Source organism: Pteropus alecto, unplaced genomic scaffold (genome assembly GCF_000325575.1).
Source record: "Pteropus alecto unplaced genomic scaffold, ASM32557v1 scaffold86, whole genome shotgun sequence".
Taxonomy (NCBI): Eukaryota; Metazoa; Chordata; class Mammalia; order Chiroptera; family Pteropodidae; genus Pteropus; species Pteropus alecto.
Window position 1 is genome coordinate 33,182,102 of NW_006442109.1, and position 27,975 is coordinate 33,210,076.

A 27,975-nucleotide genomic window follows, 5' to 3' on the forward strand; every position below is an offset into this window, starting at 1 on the left:
AGACACTTATATAACTTACGAAGTGATCCCCCCGATAGTCTAGTACCCATTTGATATCATTTATAATTATTACAGTATTATTGACTATATTTCCTATGCTGTAGTCACGTATTTCTATAGGGTAATGCTGCTATATGTTATTCCAAGTAAAGAAAGACTGCGAAATTTACTCAGGCCAACATTGTTTTTCATCGGTAGTTCTAATTAAAATTTTGGTTGTGGTTAGGTGAGGAGGTCGAAGCCATTAAAAAAAAAAAATTCCCAGGCAGAGGTCACATGGATACAAAAGGAAGAAACTGGGAATATTTGTGTGAGATGGAAAAATTACAGGCCAGAAAAACTATACCAAAAGTTTGCGGAAGATTTAGTCTGAGTGAACCCCTTCCCCACAATCACACACCACCTGCCCTCTTCTCCTGAGTTGAGAATTTAAAAAAAAAAAAAAAAAAAAAAAAAAAAAAAAAAAAAAAAAAAAAAAAAAAAAAAAAAAAAAAAAAAAAAAAACAAAAAAAAATAAAATAAAAAAAAGCAGGGTCGGGCCTGGGTAGTACTTGGATGGGAGACCACCTAGGAAGACCAGGTGCTGTAGGCATAAAAAATAAAAAATAAAGGATTGTAAACTGACAAGGTCCTTGCAATCTGTGAGGTTAACCAAGGGTTGCCTCGCCTAAAAAAAAAAAAAAAATAGAAAAAAGTAATAGCTGACGAAACTCAGAACCAGAAAAGAATGTCTTGCAAGGAGGTCACTGTTTGTCCAAAACATATATTTATGCTAGCTATTTATAAAAGACGTTTACTTATTTACAGCAGCTTTGGATGGAGAAAGGGAAGCAAGAGATCAATAATTAATGCAGGTAGGAATCCATATGGCCAAGTGAGAATGTTCATTGTCGTGACCCAGAAGGTTTTCCTTGACTCAAATCGAGCCCTCTTGTCTTAATCCATAAATGAGTGGAAGGGACTGCCATCTGAAATCATCTCATTCTCAAGCTTTGTACCCCAGTCTGGGCTAGGGTGCTGCTCCTGTGGTCAGTGCAGAACCTCAGAAAGGAGACTTTTGACACCAAGCCAGTCGACAGAAGGGGCTCGGGGCTGGCACAGCCCTGCCACCACCCTCCTCCACTCTCCAGGATGTGCCCATTATGACCTCTGCTGCCCCTTAGTCGCACTCCTCCTCAGCCATGTTTTTCCAGTGATCTACTTCCCCTGGAAAGACCAGGCTGGCTGGAAAAGTTCAGCCTTAACAAACACCATCAAAGAGCTTTGAGTCTGGGCCAGTGGAGGACCACCTCCATTATCACGATGTCTATGGTGTCGCTGTCATCTGTCTGCTTACCCATCCAGTGTATCCTTGTTTCCTAGGCTTCTGCAGGTCTCCGTTATTCTTTTCTTTTGTGTTGGAAGCTATCTCTTTGTACCCTTGATCACTAATTATGAACCTCTTATCCATTTACTTGGCTTTGGTATAGCCTTCAATGTCCTACCTACATTGATATCTTCCTGCCTTCTGGGATCATCACTATCCCTGCGCTTTGCCCTGACCTGAAAACTTGACGTGTCCTGCTTATCTCTTTAGCTGGTCCACCAGGAGGCTTGGAATTCCTGTTAGTGAAGTCACTTCTTTAAGATAAAATGATTATCCCAGAAATTCTCTAAATGCAGAGTAATGCATTTAGTTAGTACTCATTAGCATGTTAGTAGAGGACCTTACCCAAAGGAATGAAACCCTGGACTTGTCATATCTTTGAGAATAGAGATGTGTGGCACAGGCTCTGGACAAAGGATGCCATCCTTAAGCGAAGTTTCAGAAAGAAAGATGCAGTTGGGGGCTTTCAATAATCAAAGACATCAGGACTCTCAATGGAAATAGGTCCTAGAGGGCCCGAGTTCAAATGTTGACTTTTTCACAGTTTTGTCCATGTCCTCGCCTATTCCCAGCCCCCACCACAATTTTGTTTTATGTCCCATTATTTTTTCAACAATAGTCGATACCTCAGCTTAAGCTCCACTGACTCCCAGCTAAGTCATATAATTTCAGCAAGAATCATAGACTAAAGATTTTAAAGGACCCCAAAAAATCCAATAAAAATTCAGCACAAAAACAGACTTGGCCTCCATACAAATTGCTGAGACTTCATTTCAGGCAGCAAATGAAATTACAGGAAGGCGCTGAAAGTGCTCCTGCAAATTGCCTATTAAAGTGACTTTTTCAAAACTTACAAAATTCACAGCTATCCTAAAAATGCCTCATTTCCAAATTAATGTATTTTATGTTAATTTGGGGTTGTTGTATGTGTGTGTTGAGGAGGGGCGGGACTCCTGGTGGCTGCAGGAAAATTAGTTAAATTCACAGAATAAAATTTGAACTTTTGTAAATGAGTAAACAGCCAAAACAAACACCGCTTTGGAAAAAAAAAAAAAATACACATTTTCGTTTTTTGAAAAGCAAGCAATGCCTAAGCAAAATACCTTAAAAGTGAACTAAAAAGCTTTTCTAAAATAAACAACTCTGCTTGTGATCCTAAATTGGGACCACATGTAGATGTGAAAGCTACAAATGCAGTACATTAGACTCTGAGTCTCTGCCTTCGCTGTTTGCGTGCCTCCAAGTAGATGATGATAATACTGCCTCTGGTCCCGAAGGAGCCTGTGTGTTTCAGATCCTAGTATGAGGGGGGAAGCCGAAGAAAGAAAGAAAAGGAATGAAAACAAATGCCTTTCAAGACAAAATATCTGAACAATGAGTTTTATTTTGCCTCTGTGCCAGCAGACTCAATTCAAACCTCTCCTACATGTATAGGATGGGGCCAGCAAAGTGCGGTGTGTTTGACCACGTTGCGGGCCCTGTGGGGAAGTCCCTGTGAGGGACCAGGCTGTACTCAGAGTATTAGGATAGCTCTAGCAAACGGCTGGCTTGGACCAGCCCCTTGTCCTGGGGCAAATCGATGAATAAGCCAATTCAGCATAGATAGAATCATTCCTTTGTTTTTCTCAATTACCAAATGCTGTGTGCTTTGGGGTCACTTGTCATGGGTTTAGAGAATGTGGATATTGCAACATAAGTCCTCACCATTCTAAACAGCTTCAACTAAATTCTGTTACTAGGGAGGAGGAGAGTTGAGGCCATAACATCCATCTCTAATTGTAAGCGACCATATGCTCATTTTCTCATTCTAGGACACATATTTCTCTGTCTCCATAGGGCTCATGGTTTCCCCCACTGAACTGACACATACATCAGATATGTGTTGATGTGGATGTGTTTTGTCCCCTGCAACTGGACACAAATCCTTGAGAGATTATGTCGCCTGGGTGGGGTTGGGGGATGCCTGCTCCTGAAAACAATAAGTTAGGGTGAGTCCAAGTAATAATTTAATTATTTTATTTTAAGTTGAGAAGGAGGCACTGCTGTTCATAAAATGCTCAGCTGTTTGGAGTCCTTGTTGCAAACACAGGACTGTGATCACCAGAATGAAAAATACGTAGGATCATTAATTTGGGCTCTGTTAATTGTGCTGTTAGGAAATGTTGATTGTATAATAAAAGCAGCTAACATTTATTGAGTGCTTACGACAAGTACATCAGGTACTGAACTGAGCATTTTACATATTGTATTTGATCCTCCCACAAGCATACCATTCACAAGTTAAAAAAGGAGAAGACTGAAGTCCAAAGAGATTGGGATGTTTTCAGGTGCATGGCAGAATGTGAACCTGAACCCAGCGCCCTAACGACAGGTGGCTGTAAAAGGGGTCTGTGTATAAAAGGTGCTCTCTCTTTTCTGTGGATCCTCAGTTAATGAAAATTAGTTGCTTTTCTTAAGTATGAATTTGGGGGCTCTCATTTCTCACCAGAAATCAAGGCCACGGAGTTGATTTTGAGGATGGACATGTACAGAAACTATGCTTAATACTTTTTGTTTCTTCCTTTTAGCTCACTTAAATTATTTGGGATGAAACATGGATATTTGACATCTAAATTTTTAAGTCCCACCCTTAAGTTGATCATTTCTTTCAGGTGGTTCCCCCCCCGCCCCCATTAATAAGAGATAATTTGTTTGTCTTTCTACAGCCTTTTCTCCTGCTTCTGTCCTCTTTGCTCCGGGGCAGATAATACGTATAGTGACACTGCCTGAATGTTGTTCTGAGGAGGAGAAACTCAAGGCATGGCTTGTATAGGTGACAGATTAGTCCACTGATCTTTGGGAAGTGATTGCACTTGTTGTAAAAGCGTACGTGTTTACATCAAGTCGTGGAAAAAATCCCAAATTTTGGGAGCCCGCCAGAACTTTCGCAGTAAGGTCCTCGGGATTTCCTGGGACGCAGGGCTTCTCTTCGTCCCCTCGTGTCCACACAGGTGCTGACTGTGTCCTGCTTCATCCCCTTCCATCCCTGCTCTGCGGCCTCTGAAATGAGATGTCGGGCACCTCATCTGCCCCACTTTAATCTTCCCTCCTCTTGGCTTCATCTGGGGGCTTTTTCCATCTCCCCACTTTTTTTCCTTGTTTCCTCAGGTGCTCTCTCCTTTGCCCCTTCAGCTTTCTGTCAGGAGTCTGAGGGGGAAGAAAAAAAAAAAAAGGAGGGTGCATTAGTTAGAATGACCTATTTGACTGCTTCAGTCTCCCAGACTGTTAACAAAAGAAAAACTGGTCCTTGCTTTATAAATGATGTATCGCGACGTGCTGGAGGAATGAAGGCCGAGACCACAGTGTATTTTTAGCGTCTGCTGTTTGTGGTAACATAAGTGAAAACTGCTGGACCCATTCCCTTCAGCTGAATGGCTGGTATTCAGGAGAGTGTGCCCACTGCCTGCCAGATTCTCCTGACGGAACTCCCTTTTTATGAGGTGAGTGACTGGCTCCTTGGCACCCGGCTGCCCTGCCACAATTCTCCTTTATTGCCCAGCACTGGTGCTCAGTTGCATAGTTCCTCAGGCAGCCCCAGCATGGGGCCATGGGCAGGGGTGGGGGTATGGATGAGACTGCTGGCTGCAAGCTTGTCAGGGTGTTACCAAACTGTGAGGCAGAGACTGCATGGCAGGGGCTGTGTCTGGATGCTCTAAATCTATCTTCTGGCACGATGCTGGCACTCAGACTCGAAGGAACCACCGTAGCGAGGACGATGGCTGGCTCCCCATCTCAGCATCATTCCCATTCCACTGGTGCCTGGCTAGAGTGAGAAGTTGACTGACCCCCTTGGTCACTGACACTTTGGATCCTCAGAGTGAGCTAGAAAACATGAGAGGCCCCTATTCTGACAGCTCATTATACCAACTATTGCTCTGGAGCTAGAGCTAATCTAATCTTTGGAGGATGGAAACCTACTGTAAAGGGTTTGCGTGGGCTTCATATGGCCCCGTGGAGGGTCTCCTAGTGCCATCAGTGGAGTGGAAACAGTGCTGGGATGCTCAGTCTCCAAATAGCACCAACTAGCTAAATGGCTTTAGGCAAGTAACACTCCCAAGACGCACTTTCGCACTTAAAATTGTGAGTAGTAATGCTTGTCCTACTGACCTCATTAAAATGTTTTTAATAAGGATATAAAAGTACTTTGAAACTATTGAAACCATGATATTACAAAAATGGGGGGGACAGGGGGGAGTGATGCAGGTCCCCATTTATTTTCTTCATTTCCGACCAACCTTGACTTCTGTTCAAAACTGTCTCCACCAGCCCCAGCCAGGAGGGGCTCTGCATCATCATAAAAGACATCACTTGTACTGTGAGAACTTACCTTCGTGAGCGAGTTATTTACCTGCAGTCCCCACAGAATTAGCTTGAATGAGAAAGGGTGCCGCAGAATCCTTTTCTTGTGAAATGTGAGGAGTGCCTCTTTATTAGAGTAAAACCTTGAAGTCAAAGGACTTCTTTTATTAGAGTTAAAACCTTAAGTAAAAGGATTTCAACTGTAGCTACAACTCCCTTGTTTGAAACCTCAAGTGCCTTTTAAAAAGGCCTCTCGGCAGTCACACTGGATGTCACAAACCCCATGAACCAAGATGGTTACTGCAATTCTTTCTCAGAGCTGATTTGATCTACTTTATATATAATTCGAATAAGTCTGGCTTGCTCATTTCCAACTCATTGCTAGTGAAAGTGTAGTTTGTGAACCAACAGCATCGGCATCACCTGGGAGCTCGTTAGAAATGCAGAGTCTCAGCCCCCACCCCTCACCTATTGACTCAGTCTGCATTTTGATGAGATCTCCACATGATTCATGTGTGTGGTAAAGCAAATTAAAAGACAGGACTTACTTAATCCTAGGAGCACTCTTGGTTTATTTATTTAAGTACTGTACTTCGTTATGAAAAGGATTTGAGATGACTAGGATTAATAGCTTACAAGGGAGGAGGAGACAAAAGCCATAGCAGCTGGGACCATTTAATATAGTTATGTCATGGTATACACTTTAATACTCTGTGAGAACACACTGCTACAACACTATCAAGAAGGGGTAAAATCGTATCTCAAAGCTACTGTTTATTTACCTAAAATTCATAGTGAAAATTTTCCTTTAATGTGGTTAAATAAATATTGATGTTTAAGGGGATGTATCAGTGATCTGGATACTATATGGAAAACCATATTCTCCAGTAAAAAAATAAATGAGATGTTACTATAATTGGAAACCTCGATTCATTCAGATTTTGTTTTTATACAGTACATTTAGGAGAGTCAAACGACATCATGATAAGATATGATCACCAGTACAACAAATAATCCATGACTGTTCAGAGCCAGGTAAAATTTGGGGGATGAATTTCATATTTTCATTCATTAGACACTGGCAAGTGACCTTCAAAGTCGCTAAGTCAGGAAAATGGATTTGAAACCGAATGGAGTTTTTAATTAACCAGAAAAGTTAGTACACTTTTCTGGATAAGGGTGTATTGGAAGTACTGGATCCCAGCTGTTAATCGACATGAGTCTTGCTGGGAGCTGCCATGATGGGACCAGACAAGTCCATAGTGGGAAAGCATGGACCTGAGGTTGACTAGATAGCCAACCGAAACAGCTCAACCACCCAGCTGAATCACCATGCAGAGGAAGGAGAATTCAGGCACATAGCCTGGGATGGGAACATAGAAAAGAGCTGAAAGTTGTTGAAGAAATCCCCCAAGATGTGGAATAGAGCCTCAGCAGATTTTTAGGGAGGGTTTCAGTACAGATCAAGAAGGAGATTTGGGGCCTCTGACCCAGATCAGACCAACCCATGTCTCCTTCCCTTTCTTCCTTATTCCTTGCCCTCCACTGCTCTTGAACATGACAACTAACTGCCAAAATGATGCAAAGAAAACCTACCAATAATTTAATATCTAGAGCCTGGAAATAAACAGCTGCACAGTACCAATCTTATTGAAAGCAAATTTTATATAAACAAAACTGGGCTTAAATTTTATTTGGCAAGAATTAAGTATTTTCTGTTTATTCTAGAGACATTTGTGGAGTGCTATGGCTGTGATGGGGAAAGATAAGTAAAGCATCATTACAGGTTAGAATTAATTAATTGCCTGAAATAATTTCAAAGCCATAATGAAAGGTCCTGTCTTTACCAATGGCATTATTTTCCCAAATCGGGGAGCCTCTAGACTTTGGAAAGCTTATAAACTCTTGACTCATTTCTCCCTTGTGCACTGTTTGAAATCTGTCTTTTTGCTACTCCTGTTGCAGCCATGCTAACCCCAATCTTTGCCCCCGAGTTTCCACAGTAGCTCTATAGCAGGCCTTCTTAACTTTTCTCCAATCCACCTTTGTATAGTGGTGTTCAGAAGAACACTTGGACACACTGGATTTGGAGTGGGGGCATTGGAGTTTTTTTTAAACTCCACAAGTGATTCTGATGTGCACCCCTAGGTAGGAACAGAGCTTTAAACTGTTGCTAAACTAATATCCTACACAACCTCCAATGATTGCATTGCTCTCTTGCCCAGAAAGCTTTGGTTGCTGCTTATCATTATATAAATTCATACTTTTTCTGCTTGGCATTGTTCTCCCCTCTCATCTAGCTCCTCCCTTCCCCAACAGTGCTCATCACCGATGCTCAAACATTCCATGCTCACACCTACCTCTGTCACCTCACTTGTGGTTTTTCCTTTGCCACCAGTAAGGATAAATTCTGTATTTCATGATTCAACTCAAGTGTCACCTCTTCCAAGGAAGTTTCCCTGGCAAGTTCCTAGTTTCTACATCATTTATAGTCTATACCATAATGAATTTCTACATCATTTATAGTCTATACCATAATGAATCGTATTGGGGAATATGTCTTATCACATAGCACTGTCTTATTGTGTTAGCCTTAAATAACCAGTGAGAATGAAGAATCAACTAGAAAGCAGGAACCATGTCTTTCACATTTAGATCTTCTATAGCACCTAACATAGTCATCGATATGTCACTTCTTGCAGGAAGTCCTCCACATTTTAGATCTCAGTTAGATATTTCTCCTCTACACACTTGTACCGTCTTGCTGTATTCCAGTTACATTATAAGTGCATCACAACTCTCATTTTAAGTATTTCTTTATGTATCTGTTTCTTTTTGTATCACCCTATAGATTATAAATACTGTGAGAACAGGGCTCACATTTATCTGGTGCATCACTGACCCCCTAGCCCTTAGTCCAGGTCTTGATATATGCTCAAAACACATTTTTAAACATACAGAACAATTAATAAATACATGTTTGGTTGAGACTGAGACAAATGGACCAAATAACATATATAGCATCATAACATTTTGGTTGATTTGGCTTCAGGTGTAATAGATAAGTATAATCTAAACATTATAATGAATCGGATAACTAGCATTTGGTTGTATACTCAACGATATCATTTTCTGATATATAACTGATAATGAACTTATCAATTTATTATAATTACCAAATTATTTTCTACACGTGGTTACTTTTCTTGTCTATAAAATTCAAGCTCCCGGAGAGCAAAGGATAGCATTGGTTACTTCTACATGTCTCCCGCAGTTCCTGCCTCAGTGAGTGTTTCTTGATTTGATGTCATAAAATGTTTTTAAAGAGCCTGTGTTATAATGTATCTGCCGAGTGCTAAACATCTGTTGCTTCCTAACAAGTGCTGCATTCATTTTAATGGCACTGGTGCACAGAGGTAAACAGAGCGTTGGCAGGCCTTCCATAAAGGAAGCTGTGTTTGCTTCCTTCATTAATTACTAATGGAGCATTAAGACACGCATTCGTCTTTGAGCCAAGTTGGATAATTCCTGGCACTTAAGACTGGGGTGCTTTCAAAAGTTAAGACATGTATTGACACACCAGAGAGCATGCCCTATAGCAAGTACAGTGGTGGCTATATTGCCAAGATTGTACAAAGCTTCAAAGATACCAATACCAGGTGTATTGATCTGTCTGTTTAACCTTTTGCATGTCTCGGATTAATATTGGGTAATAAATATGAATCACCAGAATGTCTCTGAAGCCAGCTACCACAGTATGAGTCAGGCAAACCATCAGAAAGATACAGAAAGGTTAAACATAAAAAGATAATCAAAGATTTACTGAACATAAAATAGAATGAGAGAGCAATGCTAATAGCAGAAATATGAAACAAAATATGATTTTTTAATTTTTACTTAACAACCAATTAATAACACAATTAAAACGAAGAATTTATACTCTGGGACATGCCAGCCAGCATAGCATCAAAATGCTAAAGTAAAAACAGCAAGAAATAAGAGAGATTGACAGACACTTATTGGTAGATAAGTAGATAAGTGTAGATTGGTAGATACTTATTGGTAGATATTGGTAGATTTTAACATATTATCACCAAATTATGATAGTTTAAACAAATAAAATATGAATAAGGGTATAAAATTATAATTAATGTTTAATAATTAGTTCATTTAGATATTTATGGACTATATAAAAATACAACTTATTTTAAATATTCTCATGGAAAATTTACAAAAATAATACCTTTTGTTTAAATGCAGAACTTTTACAGGCCACTCGCTCTCATCACAAAGCAGTGAAATATAATGTAAATGTAAACAAAACAACCCAGATACTTGGTGCTGTCTCTATTTGGGGGCTAGAGGGGTTAAATTAAAGGGGGTAAAATTATCCTTTTAAAGATAAATTTTAATCATACATAATAAATTAAGACAGAGTGACAAAAAGTCACTTCAGAGAGACAATAGGATTTCCAGGACACTAAGATCTAGCCATGATTTTACTGAATACATTAACATTTCCAAATAAAAATATGTATCAATCCAAAGTAGAGCTGGTTCAGCCAAGAAAAAAAAAAAAAACAAGTGTCAGAAGACACACTTTGGCAGCCCTCGTGCTCATTCAGGGGGGAAGGGAGCCTTATCCAGCTGCTGGACCTATGACCAACTGGCAAGATCATTCTTCCCCTGGAGATGGAAGTGTGGAGTTGTTTTAGCCTGATTTTCACTCTAATTTCATGCACACCTTTTGATTTTGATTTGGCCCTTTGTGTATAGGTCTATGTATAGAGTGATTGTGTGTTAAGGGAGCTGAGAGAATGGGACCTCTGTGTCTCAATAAAGTTAATAAATAGGAATTCGTTCTCAGAAATGGTCTGCTCTAGTGCTGGAAAAGTAAAGCTCCTGTACCTTATAGAATATTAAGTCTACAAGAAAAGAAGAGTCCAGAAATTGATGTGCATTTGTATATATAAGTAAAGCCAGTTATACAGTATTAGTTGTTCTTACGCACTGCTGTGCCTTGGTGCTCCGAGCTGATTTGGGTATGTATGGGGCACTTAATTATTTGTTGAAGAAATGTAATAAGTGGAGAAGGACAGAATTACCTAACAAATTCTGGTGAGAGAATTGGTTAACTTTTACATGCACTAAAACTCAGAACATATGGATTGAAGATTTAATTTTAAAAATAGAAAAACTAAAAGGAATATTGAAATGTTGGTAGTACTTTGAAGGGACAAAAATTTTGTAAATTTAAAAAGATGAGAAGAAATCACAAAGGAGAATAACAGCAATAAATCTGACTACATAAAAATTAAAAACTTATGTTAACAAAATATTGTAACAATATCCAGAATTTGAAGTCAGACAACATGGGAAAATATTTGCAGGAAATGTGACGTCCAAAGGCCCGATATCTTTTTTATGTAAAACGTTCATACAAATTTATAATAAAAACACTAAAGTTCCAAGAGCATAAACACAACTCACAAAAAAGAAATTAAAACTAATAAATAAACACATGGAAAAATATTTGACTGGCTTGGTAATAGGATATTAAAAATAAAACAGTTATTTTTCTAAAAGCCTTTTCGATTAGCAAGGAAAGCATAAAAATTATTTTTATAAAACTCAGTGCTGGTAAGGATGTTGTAAAAGTGGTATTCTCATATTTTGTTGATGATACTTTATAAATTGGTACCTCCTTTTTGGAGAACAGTTTAGCAATATAATATACAGAACCATAAAAATATTTTTAGCCTTTGACCCAGTAATTTAACTTGTGGGAATCTATCCTGAGGAAAATTAAGCCAAAATATGGAAAAAATTAAATACCGAAGACTAAATTGGGAAACGCTAAATGACTCACCAGGGGAATGATTGATATGCCATGATAGAGATACTGGCATAGCCCTTTGTAGTTATGAGAATTGAGACCATGCAGCCATATGGGAAGATGCTTGTGTTTTAATATTAAGTGAAATATGAATATACATTTATACATAAAATGATATGCAGAGGAGAAAAGATTGAAGTAAATATAACACATTTTAAGTGATTGATCAAGAATGGTAGGAGGATAGTGACTTTTACCTACTGTTTTTTGGTTGTGTGTTGTCATTCAGTCCGTTCTCATGCCTGGATGCCAATCACCTCCCTTTCTTTTCCCCCACCTCCCAAGCCCCATGCCCAGCTTCCAAAGCCCTACCCGTTTGTGTCAGTGCCACTCAAGTTTCATCTTGTCCAAGAAGCCCTCCCCATACTATCAGTCAAATGAAACTCTTCCTTTCCTATGCTCTCATAATGCTGTATTGACATTTCTGTTACAGCATGTATATTATGTGCCTCACGTGGAAATGATATACATGCAGTATGTGTTTGTTTCCACAACTAAATTTTTAAACCCTTGGAGGCAGGAATTGTTTGATTCTTTTTCTCTTGCACAACATAGAGTACAGTGCTTTGCTTGTATGGTGTGCCTGAATAAATATTAGCCGAAAGGAATTCAATTGCACTGAAATGACCTACTTCTGATTCTGTGGCAGGGGGAGCTCATGAAGGCCTGCAACACTTGGGTCCTTTTGGCAACATCCCAAACATCGTGGCAGAGTTGACTGGTGACAACATTCCCAAGGACTTCAGTGAAGATCAGGGCTACCCAGACCCTCCAAATCCCTGTCCTGTTGGAAAAACAGGTAACGGACGTGCCCGTAGGTCCCTATGGATGGTAGTGGCTTTAGAAGGACATTACAATTCTAACATTGGCTATAAATAGTCCAAGAAATAGTATTTATGGTCTGATGAGCCCCCCTGTATATGTAAGTAGATTGGAAAGAGAAATTGATTCTAGAATCCTCAGTGAGTTCTGGTGTTCAGATACACCCGTAAAACATTCTGTTGTCATGTCCTTTATCTTCTGTCTCTCTTCCTCTTTGGGAGCTGATGCTCTTTTTAGCACATGCTATTCTTTTAATAAAAAAGGATTGGTTTGGTTTTTGTTTTTCGTTTTTTTTTTTCCCCCTCTTATTTGATACAACTGCTGTCTGTTTTTAGTGTCTTTGGAACTGGTTGTTTAGTTTGTGGATTACCCACGTCCATTTGTTTTCCTTGCTTCTCTTGACAATCGACATTCCACCTATCTTAACTAGTTAGTGTCTATCCTGAAATATTTCTTTGGGAGCCAGGAGGTAGCATGAGAAATAGGGTAAGAAATTGGCTAAGGAAGAAGGTTGAAACTTTTCTTGCTGCTAGTGTATCCTTCCCGCTTTCCTGCTCTGTAATGCCAAAAGGCATGAATGGTGAGTGGGCTACACGTATGCTGGACTTTGAGCTGCTTGCCTTGGTGGTTATGAATAGTGACTCTAGACTCAAACTACCTTGAATTCAAACCAAGGTCAAGATATGTGACCTTGAACGAGTTAATTAACCACTTTGCATCTCAGTTTCTACATTTATAAAATGGGAGTCATGGGAAATAAATGATATTATCCATGTTAAGCACTTGGCACAGTACGTAGCACAGAGTAAGGACTCATTAAATGGCATCCTGATTATAATTAGCTTTGCCACTAGTAAGTAATGAATCTCTCTCCTTAGGCTTGTGTTAACTTTTAGTATGAGAGTAGTCTTTTTCCCCAAGCCTAATAAAAATAACAGTTGGTACTTATTATCTTTACTTCACATATGTGGAAACTGAAGCTTAGAGAGTAACATGACCAAGGTTATCTATGTAGCAAGTAGCAGAGCCAAGACTCAAACCCAGGCCTGCTTGATTCAGGACAGTACACTCAATCACCATGACAAATTGCCTTGCTCTGAAAATTGTGACAGCATTGGCCCTTCAGCTTTTCTTAAACATAATGCAGGCTCTCTCTGGAAGACAGTCTCTCTGAAAAATATTCTTCTTTTCATTTAGGGTGAGGTCTCTTCTTTTCATTTAGGGTGAGGGCACAGAGCCTCCCTCCTGGGACGGAATAAACGAAGTAGTTGGATGTGGCCAAGCCAGTGTGGGGATGCTGCCCCAGGAGTGCAGGAAAACCTGAATCACTGCACAGATCCAATCACTTTAGCCACATTTTACTTGCTCCTAGGGCTTTGGATGGGTAGGAAGAAAGACCAGTTCAGAGTTGGAAGACCAATTATCTTCATGGGGATTTGGTTAAATGGATTAGATATAATATAATGCAGTGGTTCTCAAAGTGTGGTTCCAAGACCAGCAGCATCAGCATCGCCTGGAAACTTGTTGGAAATGCAAACTGTTAGGCCTGCCCCCAGACCTATTAAATCAGGAACTCTGGGGGTAGGACCCAGAAATCTGTATTTTAATCTCCCTTCCACATGATTCCTGTGTAAAGGCTGAGAACCACTGCTATAGGAGAATGGAGTGAGAACCAGTTTGAGCCAAGAGATCTGCGTTCCAGTTTTCACTACAGTAGCCACTTTACTTCCCTGGACCTAAGTGTCTTCTTCATCTGTAAAATGAAGACATTGTCAGTGCCTTTTAAAAAAAAATACCATGTAGTTCTAGGTTATCCTGAAAAAAGAAAAATTCAGATCTATGTAATGAAGTACTTCAGAGCTATGAGACAGAGTAATTGAGGTGGGTTGATAGAGTTGGATAAAAACCCAACCTCCAGACCCTTTCTTGTCACAGATTATCTGCCATTTCCTTGCTATCTTTCCATTAAGTTAACATATTGCTCATTCTTTGTTCTACCATAATTTGCATTCTAAAAAGGAAATCTTTACTAGATATGATCATTTGCAAGAAATATGTAAGAAATTGCTTGAGATATACTTCACGGACTGAGAATCATGACACCACACAGTCGAACAATCCAAGAATAAAACATTGACTTCTCCCTGCCATGCTATGTTTTCCTTTGAATTATGACTCACTAACCCTGGACAGAGCAGCAGAACTCAGAGAGTCCATATTGTCCATTCTCAGAGATAGGCTGTGAATTCCAGGGCACATTTTCAAGCCAAGACACCTTAGATTCCCAGAGCCGGGCTTTATCTCTACCTCTCAGTCTGGGCCCACTCAGAGGTACTTGGGAAACAATTATGAAAAGGTTGTAAAGTTGCCATGTGCAGACTGCCAGAACTTTTGCTCTCCTTTTCCTATATGTTAATTGCTGTAGATGAAGAAGTTAGATAAATAGTTCAGTGAAAAGTGGGGAGCCACAATAGAGATACATTAAGGATTTTTTTCAAAATGCTAATGACTTCCACAACAGCTTCATGCTGCTAAGAGCTGAGAGACTGAATGTTGCTGCTGGAAGGTCTTAGAGCAGTCTCAAGAGACTAGACCAGCTGGCTGACTGCCTTAGATCCCTTTTAGCATTGACTTTGGGGCTTCGTTATCCCTTTGAAAAGGGACTCTTTCGTCTCCCTAGCCCTGCACAAAATTCACAATCCCTCCTTGCCCCCCTCTTTTAAGCTGTTACCTAAAGCACATTAGAGGCAGGAAAAAAAATGACTCATTTTCAGAGCATTGTGTCTAGTAATGATAAGGCATAGGTAACAGCTGCAGCCAAGAGGAACAACCTTTCTTGGGTTTGAATGGAAGACATGCTTTATTTCAAAGAGTAGTCACAGTGAAAAACAAACAAACAAATAAACAAACACCCCTGTCATTTAAAGACAGATAGTGGGAAGAGAACTAAAACCAATAAGAAACCTATTATGTGCCAGATGTTCTGTATATGATTATCCCTAGTCCTCATAGAAGCCCTGTAAGGTAAGGATATGATTATTCTCACCTCATAGATGGACAAATGGACTTAGAGAGACTAAGTTAACTTTCCCAAGAAACTAAACCCATCTATCACTTATGAACCAGGATTTGAACCCTGAGCTCTGGTCTTGTCTGACTTCAAAGTTTATCCCATTATCACTAGAACACACAACGTCAAGTACTATCCATTGTTGTTGTTCTTGTAAAATGTACTTTCTCCAAGAAGCTGAAATTGTTTCTAAGGAGCTTACCTAAGAGAAAACAAAGTGAGTCACATGGAATGGGAGTATATTAGTTAAGGAAATGCTTGCTGTTATAACAGATAAAAAATTATAATGGCTTAACACAATAGAAGTTTATTTCTCACCTGTGTGAAGTTCTGCCAGAGGTGGATGAGGGTGTGTGTGGTGGGGTGAAAGGTTCAGTAACTCAGACTGCCATTTTTCGTCTTTACACTTGACATCCACAGTTGCCCTGGTTGGCCACATGCAACCAGCAGAACAATGAGGAGCGGGGGTGGAGGGGTGAGTGGGCAGGGAGTGAGGTTCATACAGGAGATTTTTATAGCCCAGGCCTGGAAGTGGAATACTTCACTTCTGCCCACATCCCATTGGCCCAAACTCAGGCATATAACGCCACCTGATTGCAAAGCAAGGCTGAGAAATTGGCTGCATGCAGAGTAGGGAAGGGAGGTGAGTTTGGTGGACAGCCAACGAGTCTCAGTCTCATTGTCAGGAGGCAGAGTGAGAGTTTGGGATGAGCAAATCCCATAGGGTAAGTGACTTAGAGTGACTGATGTGAATAGAATCTAACTTTTGGGTGTCTAGTTGTTTTTAATAAATTAACTCTTAGAATAATGATAAATGCCTTGGCCATTCCTCAAAAACCTTTTGCTGTTTGCAGTAGATGACGGATGTCTAGAAAACACCCCTGACACAGCAGAGTTCAGTCGAGAATTCCAGTTGCACCAGCATCTTTATGATCCAGAACATGACTACCCAGGCCTGGGCAAGTGGGTAAGTTCAATCATAGTTACTAGTAGATTTTATACTTTGGCACTCTAAAAGGTACTGATGGCAGAGATGAGCAATGTGGGTAGGGAGAGAGAAGAAAAATTGTTTAGAGGCTGATTTTTCAGAAATCTTTGGTTGAGAGGGACTTTATATAATCACATTCCAAACCACACTTATATGTCTAGAGTACAATATACCAGCTTATCTGAAGAGCTGATGACCTGAACTGATTTCATCAGCTATAGTTTCCAGAGCCTTCTACTCCAGTCTACTCTACAGCCTAGGTCATAACACATCCTAAAGTCTTACCAGTATTTCACAAAGCTGTTATAGGGAGCATATAATTAAAAAAAAAAAAAAGTAACTGAGAAAATTTGCAAACGTTATCTCTAGACTGAGGGAGATGACCTCTGCAGAACCAAGGAAAACTGATGCCAGAAGCTTAGAAACAGATATATGTAATTGAGTTATGAAAAGAGAAGAAAAAGTCCAAAATGTGTAGCATTGAACTTGCTGTCAATATCAGGCAAGAATCTATAAATGCCAGTTCAGGAAATTGTTTATAAGCACTTAGAAAGAGAAATCATGACCATTTGGCACAGGTTTGCTAAAAACAAGTTTTAGTCAAACTAATTATATTCTACTTGCCAGCATTATTCATTTATTTGCCAGCTTAATGAAGAAAATAAAGTAAGCATGGTGCATTTGGACTTCAGCAAAGTATTTGATGAGATCTTTCATGATCTCTTCTCGGAAGAGATGGTAAGATATAGCCCAGGCAAGAGAACATCACCAAAAGGGAGCTTGTTAAAGAGTCCACGCCAATAGGGAGAGAGATTTCACATGGTATCCTGCATGTCCACATTTTTATAAATGTTTGTAATAAAAAATATATAGAACGTGTACTCATCAGATTCTCAAAGGATGACACAAAGTTGGATGGGCTAGCACTGAGTGACAGAGTTAGGATTCAGGATGAATTTTATAGGCTAGAACAATGAGTCAAATAAGATATTGTTTAAATGGGAATATATCTATTTCCCTGTGGTTGGGCCTGTGTAATCAAATGTGACAAAAATGGAAACATAGGCACTTGGAAAGGGAAATGTTTCCAAGCGTTAATTCACATATCAAGATGGCCAACACATCTGTGGAATGAGTGAATAAATGAGTAAATGAGCAGATATTCCTAACTGCCTAAGCCCTTCTAAAGCTATTGATCCCTTCTCAACTCATTACTGGCAACTGATTTTGCTTCTTGCTTTACTAAGAATGTTGTCTCAGGACTAAACTCTCCCTTCCTTTTACACTGTTTTAGAGAGAGGTGTTCCTCTTCACTATTTGATCATTTTCATTTTTTTCGTCATCATGCTTAACACTGCACTGAGTTGATTTAACATGCAGCCTTCAACATGCACACATTTCCTGTCTTAAAACAACAAAGCAACAACACCCTTAAGTTAATTTTGCTTCCTCCAATATGGATTATTCTATTTCTCTTTTGTTTCGGAAACAGTTCTGTTTGGAAGAACTGGCTTATGAAGCCATTTTGAATCCAACTAGTAGAGTTTGAACATGTTGAATTACATAGGCAAACATCTCTAGGTTCTTGAATAGGAGACTGCAATCGCGAAAGGCTTCTACAAAGGAAGTTATAATGTTGGCATAATAGTAATAGAGGGGACTAAAGGCAGGAAAACAATATAGGAAGTATTTCCAGTTGTGAAGGCTGTGAACATAGTGAATTTAAGTGTATCTCACCAACGTGATGAGAATCTAAGACTTTTCAAAGGAGGCCAGGGAACTGACTAGAATTGGAATATGACATAAATATAGAATGAGGAGGAAAGAAGAGATATCAGGTTTATATGAAGTGAGTAGTACAAACTTTTTCTCTAGGGAATCTTAAAAAAAAAAGAATGAAGAAGAGAAGGAGGTAGGAAGGAAAGAAGGGAGCAGAGAGAGGGAGGGAGAGAGTAGAAGATCACAGAGGAGCACTGGGAAGGAATCTGCAAGAGATGAGCAAAAGTATTGCCAAACAGAAGCAAGGGGTGGATTCAACAAAGACCAAGTAGAAAATATGGAGCTTTCTTCATTCCAGGCACTGTGCTATATGCTCAAGATGCAATAGTCATCAAGACATGGTACTGATCTTCAAAGAGCTTACAGTCTTCTGGTTGAGAAGTGCATGACAATAAAATGAACCCAACTTAGCACTGTTCAGTTACGTGTTCTAGCTGTACCATGAGCACCAGGTGCAATTTACTGGGAAAGATGGAAAATAAGTGTAGAGGAAGATCCAGGACTGAGGACTCCCATGGCCAACTGTACAAGAGCCATCGACGGAGTCAATATTGCTTAAAAGGGCAGCATTGAGATCTAAAGTTGAGACGGTACCTGGCGTAATCGGTGGGCTAGAAATGAGCCAAAGGAAGCAAGAAGGAGACTGAGAAAAGTGAGTCAGGGCAGAGACCCACCTGGGGAAGCAGGAGAGATGGCAACTTCTCTCTCACCAATTTTCCTTGCCTGTTCTTCAGAACCTTTCAAGATCTCGCTCACCAAGTTCCACTTACACTCAGCACTCCAGTAAGAGGCCAACCACCATCTTTCATTCTCTCTTTGCATCCTTTAAATACCGATTTTTTTCCCCTCAGTTATTCTCTGTCTACGTCAGCACTCAAGAGTAGAAGTTAGGACTAAGTGTAAAAAAGAAGTACGATTACAGATCAGTGACCGAGGACCAATGTTTATACATCTTTATCATCTGCAATGATGTGTTTGTTTAAACTAAAATTTCCTCCATTCATTTTCTCATTACCACCTAGCAGTAAAACTTGGTTTGCTTGATTTTCACATGGAAGTGTGAATTGAGTATGTCTTGCTTTTCTAAGCTGGGTCTATAAGCCTTCCTCAGTGTTTATATAGAATGATGATGGCCTCAAGCTCATCTTAAAGTCAACCATCCTTTAAGTTAACAAAGCAATTATCTTTCACATACAAGACCCTGATTTCTTATTTTCTAATAATATTTCCCTGATTTTGACATCAGCTAGAGCTTAGCTGGGTGATTTTAGCAGTGATTCGTATATTTAGCAGTGATTCTTAGCAGTGATTCGCATATAAATATCAATGTCTGTCTTATATCCTGCATTTGTATCTTTGTTAATGCATCCAGAAACATTTATTAAATGCAAATTATATGCTTTCCGGGCCAGTGTTAGGTGATGGGAATACAAAGATGAATAGTAGTTCTATTTTGTAATATGCTAAGAGATAGCAATATTTAGCATGTATTGTGTACCAGACACTATGCTTAATACTTTACATGAATTATCTCATTCAATCTGCCCATTCCTATTACTATCATTTTACAGATGAGAAAATACAGGCTTAGGGAGTTTGGATAGGCTGCCCAACACCACAGAGCTGATGACTGGCAGAGCTGGGATTGGAACCAGACCATCTGTTTTCAAGAGTTCTTTAAAATCTGGATAAATTCCTTATCTTTTCATGGCTCATCGCTCAGAATGTGTCCCGTACAGCAGTCCTATCAGGCCCTATCTGAGACTAGTTGCCTTTCAGACAGTGTGCATTCCCACAGCATTGAGTGGCCAAGACCGAAGGCTGGCTGCTGTAGATGCCACTCCCCACCACCCTTCACATGTTAATTGCCGAGTGTTACTCACAGGAAAAAGTTGTCTTGACAGCAAATATTTCTCTTTTCCAAGTACTTATCACATCTTTTCATCACCAGCTCAGGCAATTAAAGGCTCTTCTTTAAATGGAAGCAGCTGAACATGGCCAGAGCCTGAGCCAGGGGAGAAATGAGAGACAAGGACCCTCTCTGCCTTTCTTTGCCTTCCATGACCTCAACATGTCTAAAGAGTTTAGTGCTCTTCAGTCAATATCTATCTCATGTTTCCATGTGATTAGATGAGTTATGCCTTTCTGAGATGTTCTTAGGGTTTCTTATCAGGAGGCACACGATGCCAGTTTGTCCCAGAATTGGTGGGGACCTGGTTAAAGTAGTGTCTGCCTGTTTTTTTCCTAGTGTAAAATTACCATTTTTGCTTTTCAAATTAATAATTAATCTGTGGGGAGATACTTTGAGACTATCTGAATATTCTGTCCCCATTAACTTTTAACCATCAATTTTCATATCCATTGATGATACTTACCAGAATCAGTTACAACTGCAGTAGTTTTTTAATGGTGATTTTCTTACTCTATTCTTTATGCATTTCTTGATTGGCATTTTGCTCTAAGCAAGACTTTCCTCTGTTCTATTTATTCATTCATCTATCATCTATCATCTATCTATCTACAATTGTGTTTAATATCAGTATGGATATGTCTATACCTGTTATTATTTTGGTGTTCAAACTGTCCTAGATTTAGCCAGTGGGAGTCTCTGCAAGCTGGCTTTTCTTTCCTTTTGGCATGTCCCATCATTTTTTGAGGACTCCCTTTACTTTCTGGCCCAATAAGATATTCCAACTTCATTCATCCTGTACTTTCTCTGCTCTAGCCCTGGAATCAGACATTTCTCCAAGAAGCTTCCCTGGTTCCATTTAGGAATGGAATTTGAAACCAACATCTGGGCAGTTATCCAGAATCTTGATGGCACAATGGAAAGCCCTTTTCACGAACTCGAACCTGCTACTCACATGGGGAACAGGCTCGCCATTCCTCACTCCCTACCCCATCAACAAGGAATGAGTATCAGGAGAGGAGGCTGGTTTCTTCTCATTCATTTTGTGTACTTCTTTTACCCACACGATACCTGGCAATCGCTGCCTTTAAATCCCTATAAAGCAAGACTAATCTGGAATGTCCCGTCCACTTTCATGCAAGGGTGGGACAGCATCATGCTGCTAATCTTAACCCTCGCTCTTAGGGAAACACAGGGACCATCTTCGAGAGGACGACTTCTCAGACCTCTTGTGTTTCCTTTTGAATGAAGGCTCTTATGGGTATAATCTACCCCACAACCTTCTAAAGGAGAGTGACTAAAATGATGGTGCCTCCGTCCTGCTGATGACACAGTGAAACACTGTCATAGCTGATTGGCCGTCCCACCCAGTGGCACCAACTCTCAGGTCCTGTGCACCCCCTCCTGCTCAGGCCGCTGAACATGGAGGAGCACTTGAAGAAGTTTCTGTCCTCGTTCCCTTTCCCCAGTCCCTTTCCCCAGCTCTGGCATGAACTCTCAGGACATTCTCTTTGCATCAGGAATTGTTACATTCCAGAAAGGCAACTACAGATGACAGGAATGAGCCTCACAGTGATATCCTCTTCAAGTGAATGATCTACATGTCTGCCTCTCCCCCCTTCTGATATATATGTGTATTTTTTTTAACTGAGGTAACATTGGTTTATAACATTATGTAAATTTCAGTGTATAACATTATAATTCGATATTGTATACACTATAGCATACTCACCACCAAAAGTCTAGTTTCCAACCATTGCCATACAGTTGACCCCCTTAATCCATTTTGCCTTCCCTCTACCCGCTTCCTCTCCAGTAACCACTAATCTGTTGTCTTCTTCTATGAGTTTGTTTTGTTGTTTGTTAGTTATTTTTAAAATATATTCCGCATACGAATGAAATGACATATTTGCCTTTTCCCTACCAGACTTATTTTGCTTAGCAAAATACCCTCAAGGTCTAGCATTGTGGTGCGAATGGCAAGATTTTGCTTGATATTAAGTTGATTAGCTCCCCAAGTGAGCATGAGGTGGAGGCTGTGGCCAGTCTTGGCCTTTCGGCAGCAGAGGCTCCTTCTCTCCCTGGCACAGCTTCCCTGCATAGTTGAGGTTGGGCAAGAGATTATGCATTATAAATTGTGGGTAAGGTAGATTTTAATGAATGTGAAAATTATGGAGCTCATTCTTGGCATTTGTCATTTTCATTTCCAAATCTATCATTAAAAAAGAAATCTTTTTATCCAGACCGTTCAGGGGATACAAGTGTTGTTCTTTACCAAAACTCTGTCGTCTCCTCTTTTTTATATCAATGTCAGATCAATTTTATTTAGAATAAGATGAATCACCTCAGTATCTATGATTTCCCTTCTGACTAAAAATCAAATAAAAAACCCAACACAAGTAAAGCTCCCCAATTCCCCTTCTCCCATTCTGCCTCCAGGTTAAGTGTCTGTCTTTTATAATCCCAACAGAAGGGAAATCTGTTGAGCATGTGTCTGATATTCTAGAGCTCATTTAAGTCCATTATGTGTTTGAAATATAGCAATATGTGGAAACACTTATACAAACTGTGGTAACGGATCCCGTTTTTCCTCCCAACATAACTTTCCTTCTGCCAAGAAGTTTTTTGGCAGTTTTTAAAAGGTTCGCTCCATTAAAAATGTTATAGACCAAATGGTTTTCCGATTGTCTTGACTGGGTGCACCGACTGAAGCCACAGGAGGAAAGGTCGCAGAAGAGTGTTTCATTTATTCACCTAGAGGATTGCTTTTAATAGTAAGACACTACTCTGGAGAACAATTTATGTATACAACGCTCATAAAAAGGGAGTTAGATATAAAATTAAAGTGAGATAAAATTGTTTGTTTTAAACAGCTGTTCAAAGTGAGGAGACGGGTTTCCAACACCTCTTGTGTTTTAGAATGTCGCATTTTCCTATTTATATGATTGTCGATGACACTGATGTGCCTCAGGGCATTGCAGAGAACTTTATTAAAAGCTGCACAACCACCAGCTTTTCCCTTGCGGTCTGTCTTTCTGACATGACATTCCTTTCATCTAGTTTTGTTTCCAAAATATGTATATGCAAATATCCAGGGGACACAACAAGTGTTGCTTTTAAAATAGATGTTCACCAAATTTGATCCATACTTCTGCATTTGTTTTCTTTTCTCCCTACTCTAGAACAAGAAACTCCTTTACGAGAAGATGAAGGGAGGACAGAGACGAAAGCGGAGGGTAATGCGCAACTGGCGGGATTGTTGTTGGGATGCCTGAAGCTTCTGAGTGGGGCACTTGACAAGCTGTAATTTTCAGTTGTTAGAATGTAGCAGAATCTTTTCACCTGCAGTCCTGGGAGGGCAGGACAGTGGTCCCGTGCGACAAGGGCCATGCCCAGAAAGTCTGCCCTTGGTTTCTGAGATGGCTTTCTCAGGCTTTCGCAAGTGATGTTTACTGGAATGCCAAGTTGCGTGGTGATTCCATCACCTCTATTGCACACAGGAAATACACATTGTATCTCTTGCATAGGTGTGAAGAATGCAGGGAGTACATGGGGATATGTCTTTCCTCAAAGGGTTTGTAGGCCACTGGAGGAAATTGCTCACACATCAATTATATAAATGCACAAGACGGGATGTGATGAACAGTGTGCTCCAGGCAATAATTTTGAAGGAATATGGGCACAGAAGATGAGATGAACAAAACTCATTCCTCCTATACACCTTTTTTCTTGGCCTAGCCAGATTAATTATAAAAAAAAATCCACTAGATCAATTATATTTGTTTGCTGACCTCTGAGTTTACTTCAGGCTTTGTTACCCATCCCAGGGCTCCCCAAGGTGGGATGTCTGTCTGAGTGCTTCACTTAGGCGCTACAGAGTTGCCTTATGTAAAGCTAATTGTCGAATTTGCTTTGGGTTTCCCATGCATTTGATGGCAGTGGAACTTAATGAGTGATCACTTTCCATTCTGCTAATTCACTGTTGCCTTCCTACGCAGAAGTGCCTGGCCATAGGCCAGCTTTTTCTCATCAGATAGAGAAAAAGTTAAGATCCTTCTCTTACATAGCATAGTGCTGCCAGATTATAACCATTTTAGTTAAAATATACAAACCAAAACTTATACCCAAAGCTACCAACTATTTATTTAGAATAGCAAGTGCCGGGATTCTGACAAAATTTGGGACTCTGGACAGTGGTCATTGTGGTCATGCTGAATAGTTTTGCCGAGTCCTGTCAGAGAGTGCTTTTAGAGGTGTGAATTTTCTAGACTCAGTATTAATTCTCAGATCCTTGCAACAGAGAGTTATAAGCTTCTGTGCTGCCTGAGAAAATAAAGAAGACCCACAGCCAGTTTTCTATGTGAGATGTAGTTCTGACATTTGGAAACATCTAATTTGGGAGAGTTAATGGGATTATTAGGGGTTTTTCTTGGGTGATTACAGTTTCCATTGGCAGATGGTGGCAGGAAGGGTCTGAAGGGTGTAATGTGGTCTTGATAGAACATCAAGAAATTCTATTCCAGGAGCTCAGAGCACACATAATTTACCAGTAAGATGGCTTGAATATCTCCCCATGGCGCAACAAGGACATTTTCAAAAAAGACCAGTGATGGACCCAAAATGAGTAACTTGGCACAGAACTTTAATTGTCTCTACTGCCTGGCTCACCATTCCTTCTGCCCTGACTTGAGTAATGACTGTGGGTCACGATTTAGGTTCAGTGATGAGACCAAAGTTTTACCAAAACTCCGAATTCTGGCTAGGACACATGTTATAAAGGTTTTACTTTGGACTCAACTTCCTCCTCATAGGAAAAGCTTAGAATTTATGAAAATTAGGGTCACTTCGACCCAGAGGCATCAAGTTCTTTCTATTCTCAGGCATCTACAAAGACCCATGCTCCTGCCATATACCAGGGGCCTCTCAGGACTGAAGGAGAAGCAGAACCTGCCTCCCTGTTGTCAGGCCTCAGAGGGTGTTCCCATCTTAATTGAAGGCTTTAACCACCACCCCAAGTGCATGGATCAGTATAAAGAATTTATGGGCTTTTTTAGTGGGGAAAAATCAGGGCATTCTCCAATGAAGCTCAGCATGTGCTGTGGGTTTCCAGAGGACACCAAAAGCAAGGATGACAGCCCAGTGGTTCTTCCCGTTGTGAATGGGACTAGTGTTTGCTGTGTCACCTAGCCAGTCTCTCACCCAAGGGAGAAGATAACTATATAAGTGCCTCAAGTTCTTCAGAAGATAGTTAAAACCAAGTACCTTTTATAGTAGTACTTTTAAGTTAGGATTCAATATAGTAGTTAAAACATCTATCAAAAAAGTCCAACTGACTGCTCCTTTAACTCTCTCATCAATTTACTTCCCCTCCCCTCCAATCTTTGTCATGTTCTGGGTCTGGGCAGAAGGACTATCTTCCATAACAGTCCCTCGCCAAGGGGATTCTCCCCAAAGTTATAGCCGAGCCCCAGGTGGTTTTATGTAACTTCCTATACTTGCTCAAATCCAATTGAATTCCTGGTTGCTTCATGAGTGCAAGGTTAACTCACTTTTAAATGACTTTGCAAACTTTTTAACTCTTAAGATAGATCTTGTTAATATTTGCAATCTACTGTTTATTTAAAGAGGTTATCAAACTTTTATCTAATGAACGTGAACATCTCATGCCCTTTTTAATATATTAGAATTTTCAGAATAAGTATTATTACTAAAAAAGTCAAAATATTTATGATACTAAATACACTTTTTCAGTCCACACTTGCTCCACCTATGCAAAGATTCTGGTATGATTTCCTGGGGTAGGCCAGGCCATTATAGTTGACAATCCCTGGTATAAAAAGTATGTTAGTTGTTTTAAACATTTTAGATTCTTTCCTAGCAAAGTCTTCTGTGATATATCACTTTTCATATCTATGAGGACATTGCATATTTTGTAATTCTTAACTTGTTTGTGACATATTTTTGCAGAGTAAGTTGGGCCTTTCATGATTCATTACCTGTCGGAATGTGGAAGGACATTTACCAATACTAATCTCAGGTTCCATTCCTTCTCTTTGGAGAATGTCTGCTCGCCCTTCTAAAGGACATACCATGTCCCATGGGCAAGAGAGATCCACCTTCGAACTGTCCCCTTGGGGACTTTTAATCCAGTAGGATCGCCAATCATTTGTACCTACAGCTTCCTTATATTTTTGTTCAGTTATTGGAAGGCAACTTCAATAAACAAATGTTTCAAAACTTTGAAATTTTTCTGCTTGCTGCTATGTTGTAAAGCTGCAATTACTAGTTCAAATCCAAACCTCAAAAAATAGATACGTATTCGAGAAGGAATGGAAAAACTTTGACTCATTCAGAATTCCAACAGATGAAAGAGATTTCAGACTATGGAGTCTTGAGTCAAAAATAAAGGAGCCTTCCATATAACCTTCTCCTTTTTCTTCAGTTTTTCAATTTGACTGAGGGAAGGTGGAAATAACTGTTAGAGCCCTGATGAATCCTCTTTAGTAGAATAATGGCATGAAAGAATCAACACAACAATAGGATGATCCGTGTCTGTAGATGCTAATTTCTACTTGGCCCTGCTCTGTCATCTTAAGAACATTCTTTGTGAAGTAAAACAATTTAATTCATTTCAGATTCTCTTCCTCACCTAAATAAGGCTGTAGAATAACAGTTCTCTTTCATATGGGACTTGCAAATCTAAGTTGATAGTGAGAGCATGTTAGCAGATTCGTATCAAATCTTTGTGCCAAAAAGGTGGGGGATGTATTATATCCAATAGGAACTTTACAGCCGTGTAAAAGACACACCTAGACATATCTGTCAGTCAGACAACATTTCTCTGACTACTGAGGTATCGGTTAATGCCCTGGAGTAGTCATTTGTCAGGTGGTAGGTTCCACTAGGTTACCTTGTAGTTAACCTAGTAGGGAGGAAATGATTCTTGTTCACCTATTTTGTGGGATGTCTGTATCCGATGTTCAGGGATAATGCCAAACCATATATATTTTTTCAGAGCATCAACCCATATCTGCAAGGACAGAGACTGGACAACGTTGTCGCAAAGAAGTCGGTCCCTCATTTTTCAGAGGAGGATAAGGACCCAGAGTAAAGTGAAGATGCTGGGTGGGCACCCACACCACCTGTTAGTTCTTGGCTTACGTGCATGTGTTATTAGTGTCCCCGTGAATGGCAGCATGTTCCTCATTTAGACAAATATGGAGGAAAAGCAGCTTTATCTCGATATTGTTATTGTCTTTCACAGAGATAATCTCTGCTTTCTGCTAAATTAGAATACAAGATTTTTTTTTTTTAAATGCGAATCTGCAATGACCGTTAAAAATAAAGTGTATATGTCAACAATAGTAAAAAGCAAGCCTATGAATAAAATGTTCTCAGATTTCTTGTAGTTTAGAATGGTGCTTTGGGCTGCACTGTTTGGGCCATGTCTGTAAAAAGCTGGCATTTGGTTTTGATGATGATGTTCATCAACGCCCAGCCCTGGGCATTGTAATACACCAATAAAGAAGATTGTATTTGAGAGGAAGAGTTGACACATTTCACTTGGCTGCATCTTAATAAATGTGTATGCGAGCATTGGTGTGGGAAGTTGTTTTATTTAGAGCATTATAAAAATAATATCTTTGTTACTAGAATACGAGCTTATTTGATTGAATAATACTGTGAAGTAAATGGGGCTATATTATTATCTCCATTTTACAGATGGTAGGACTGAGACTCAGCTTCCTCAGAAAGCTGAAAGTGGTATAGCCTATAATAATGACTAAAGTCCTCCGAGTTCAAGTTA

At 39.8% G+C, this 27,975-nt stretch overlaps 1 protein-coding gene across 2 annotated transcripts in view; it reads left to right on the forward strand.

The window, feature by feature from the left end:
- SCG5 (secretogranin V) overlaps positions 1-27,708 on the forward strand; it is a 52,184-nt gene extending 24,476 nt beyond the window's left edge. The window contains exons 3-6 of one of the 2 annotated variants that reach the window (XM_006920521.3): positions 12,250-12,399; positions 16,350-16,459; positions 23,351-23,404; positions 27,184-27,708. In XM_006920521.3, coding sequence (XP_006920583.1) covers positions 12,250-12,399; positions 16,350-16,459; positions 23,351-23,404; positions 27,184-27,279 — 410 coding nt within the window. In that variant the 3' untranslated portion in view covers positions 27,280-27,708. Of the gene's footprint in view, positions 1-12,249; positions 12,400-16,346; positions 16,460-23,350; positions 23,405-27,183 lie in introns of both variants that reach the window. The other variant, XM_006920522.3, reaches the window with a different exon arrangement.
- Positions 27,709-27,975: the final 267 nt, after the last annotated feature.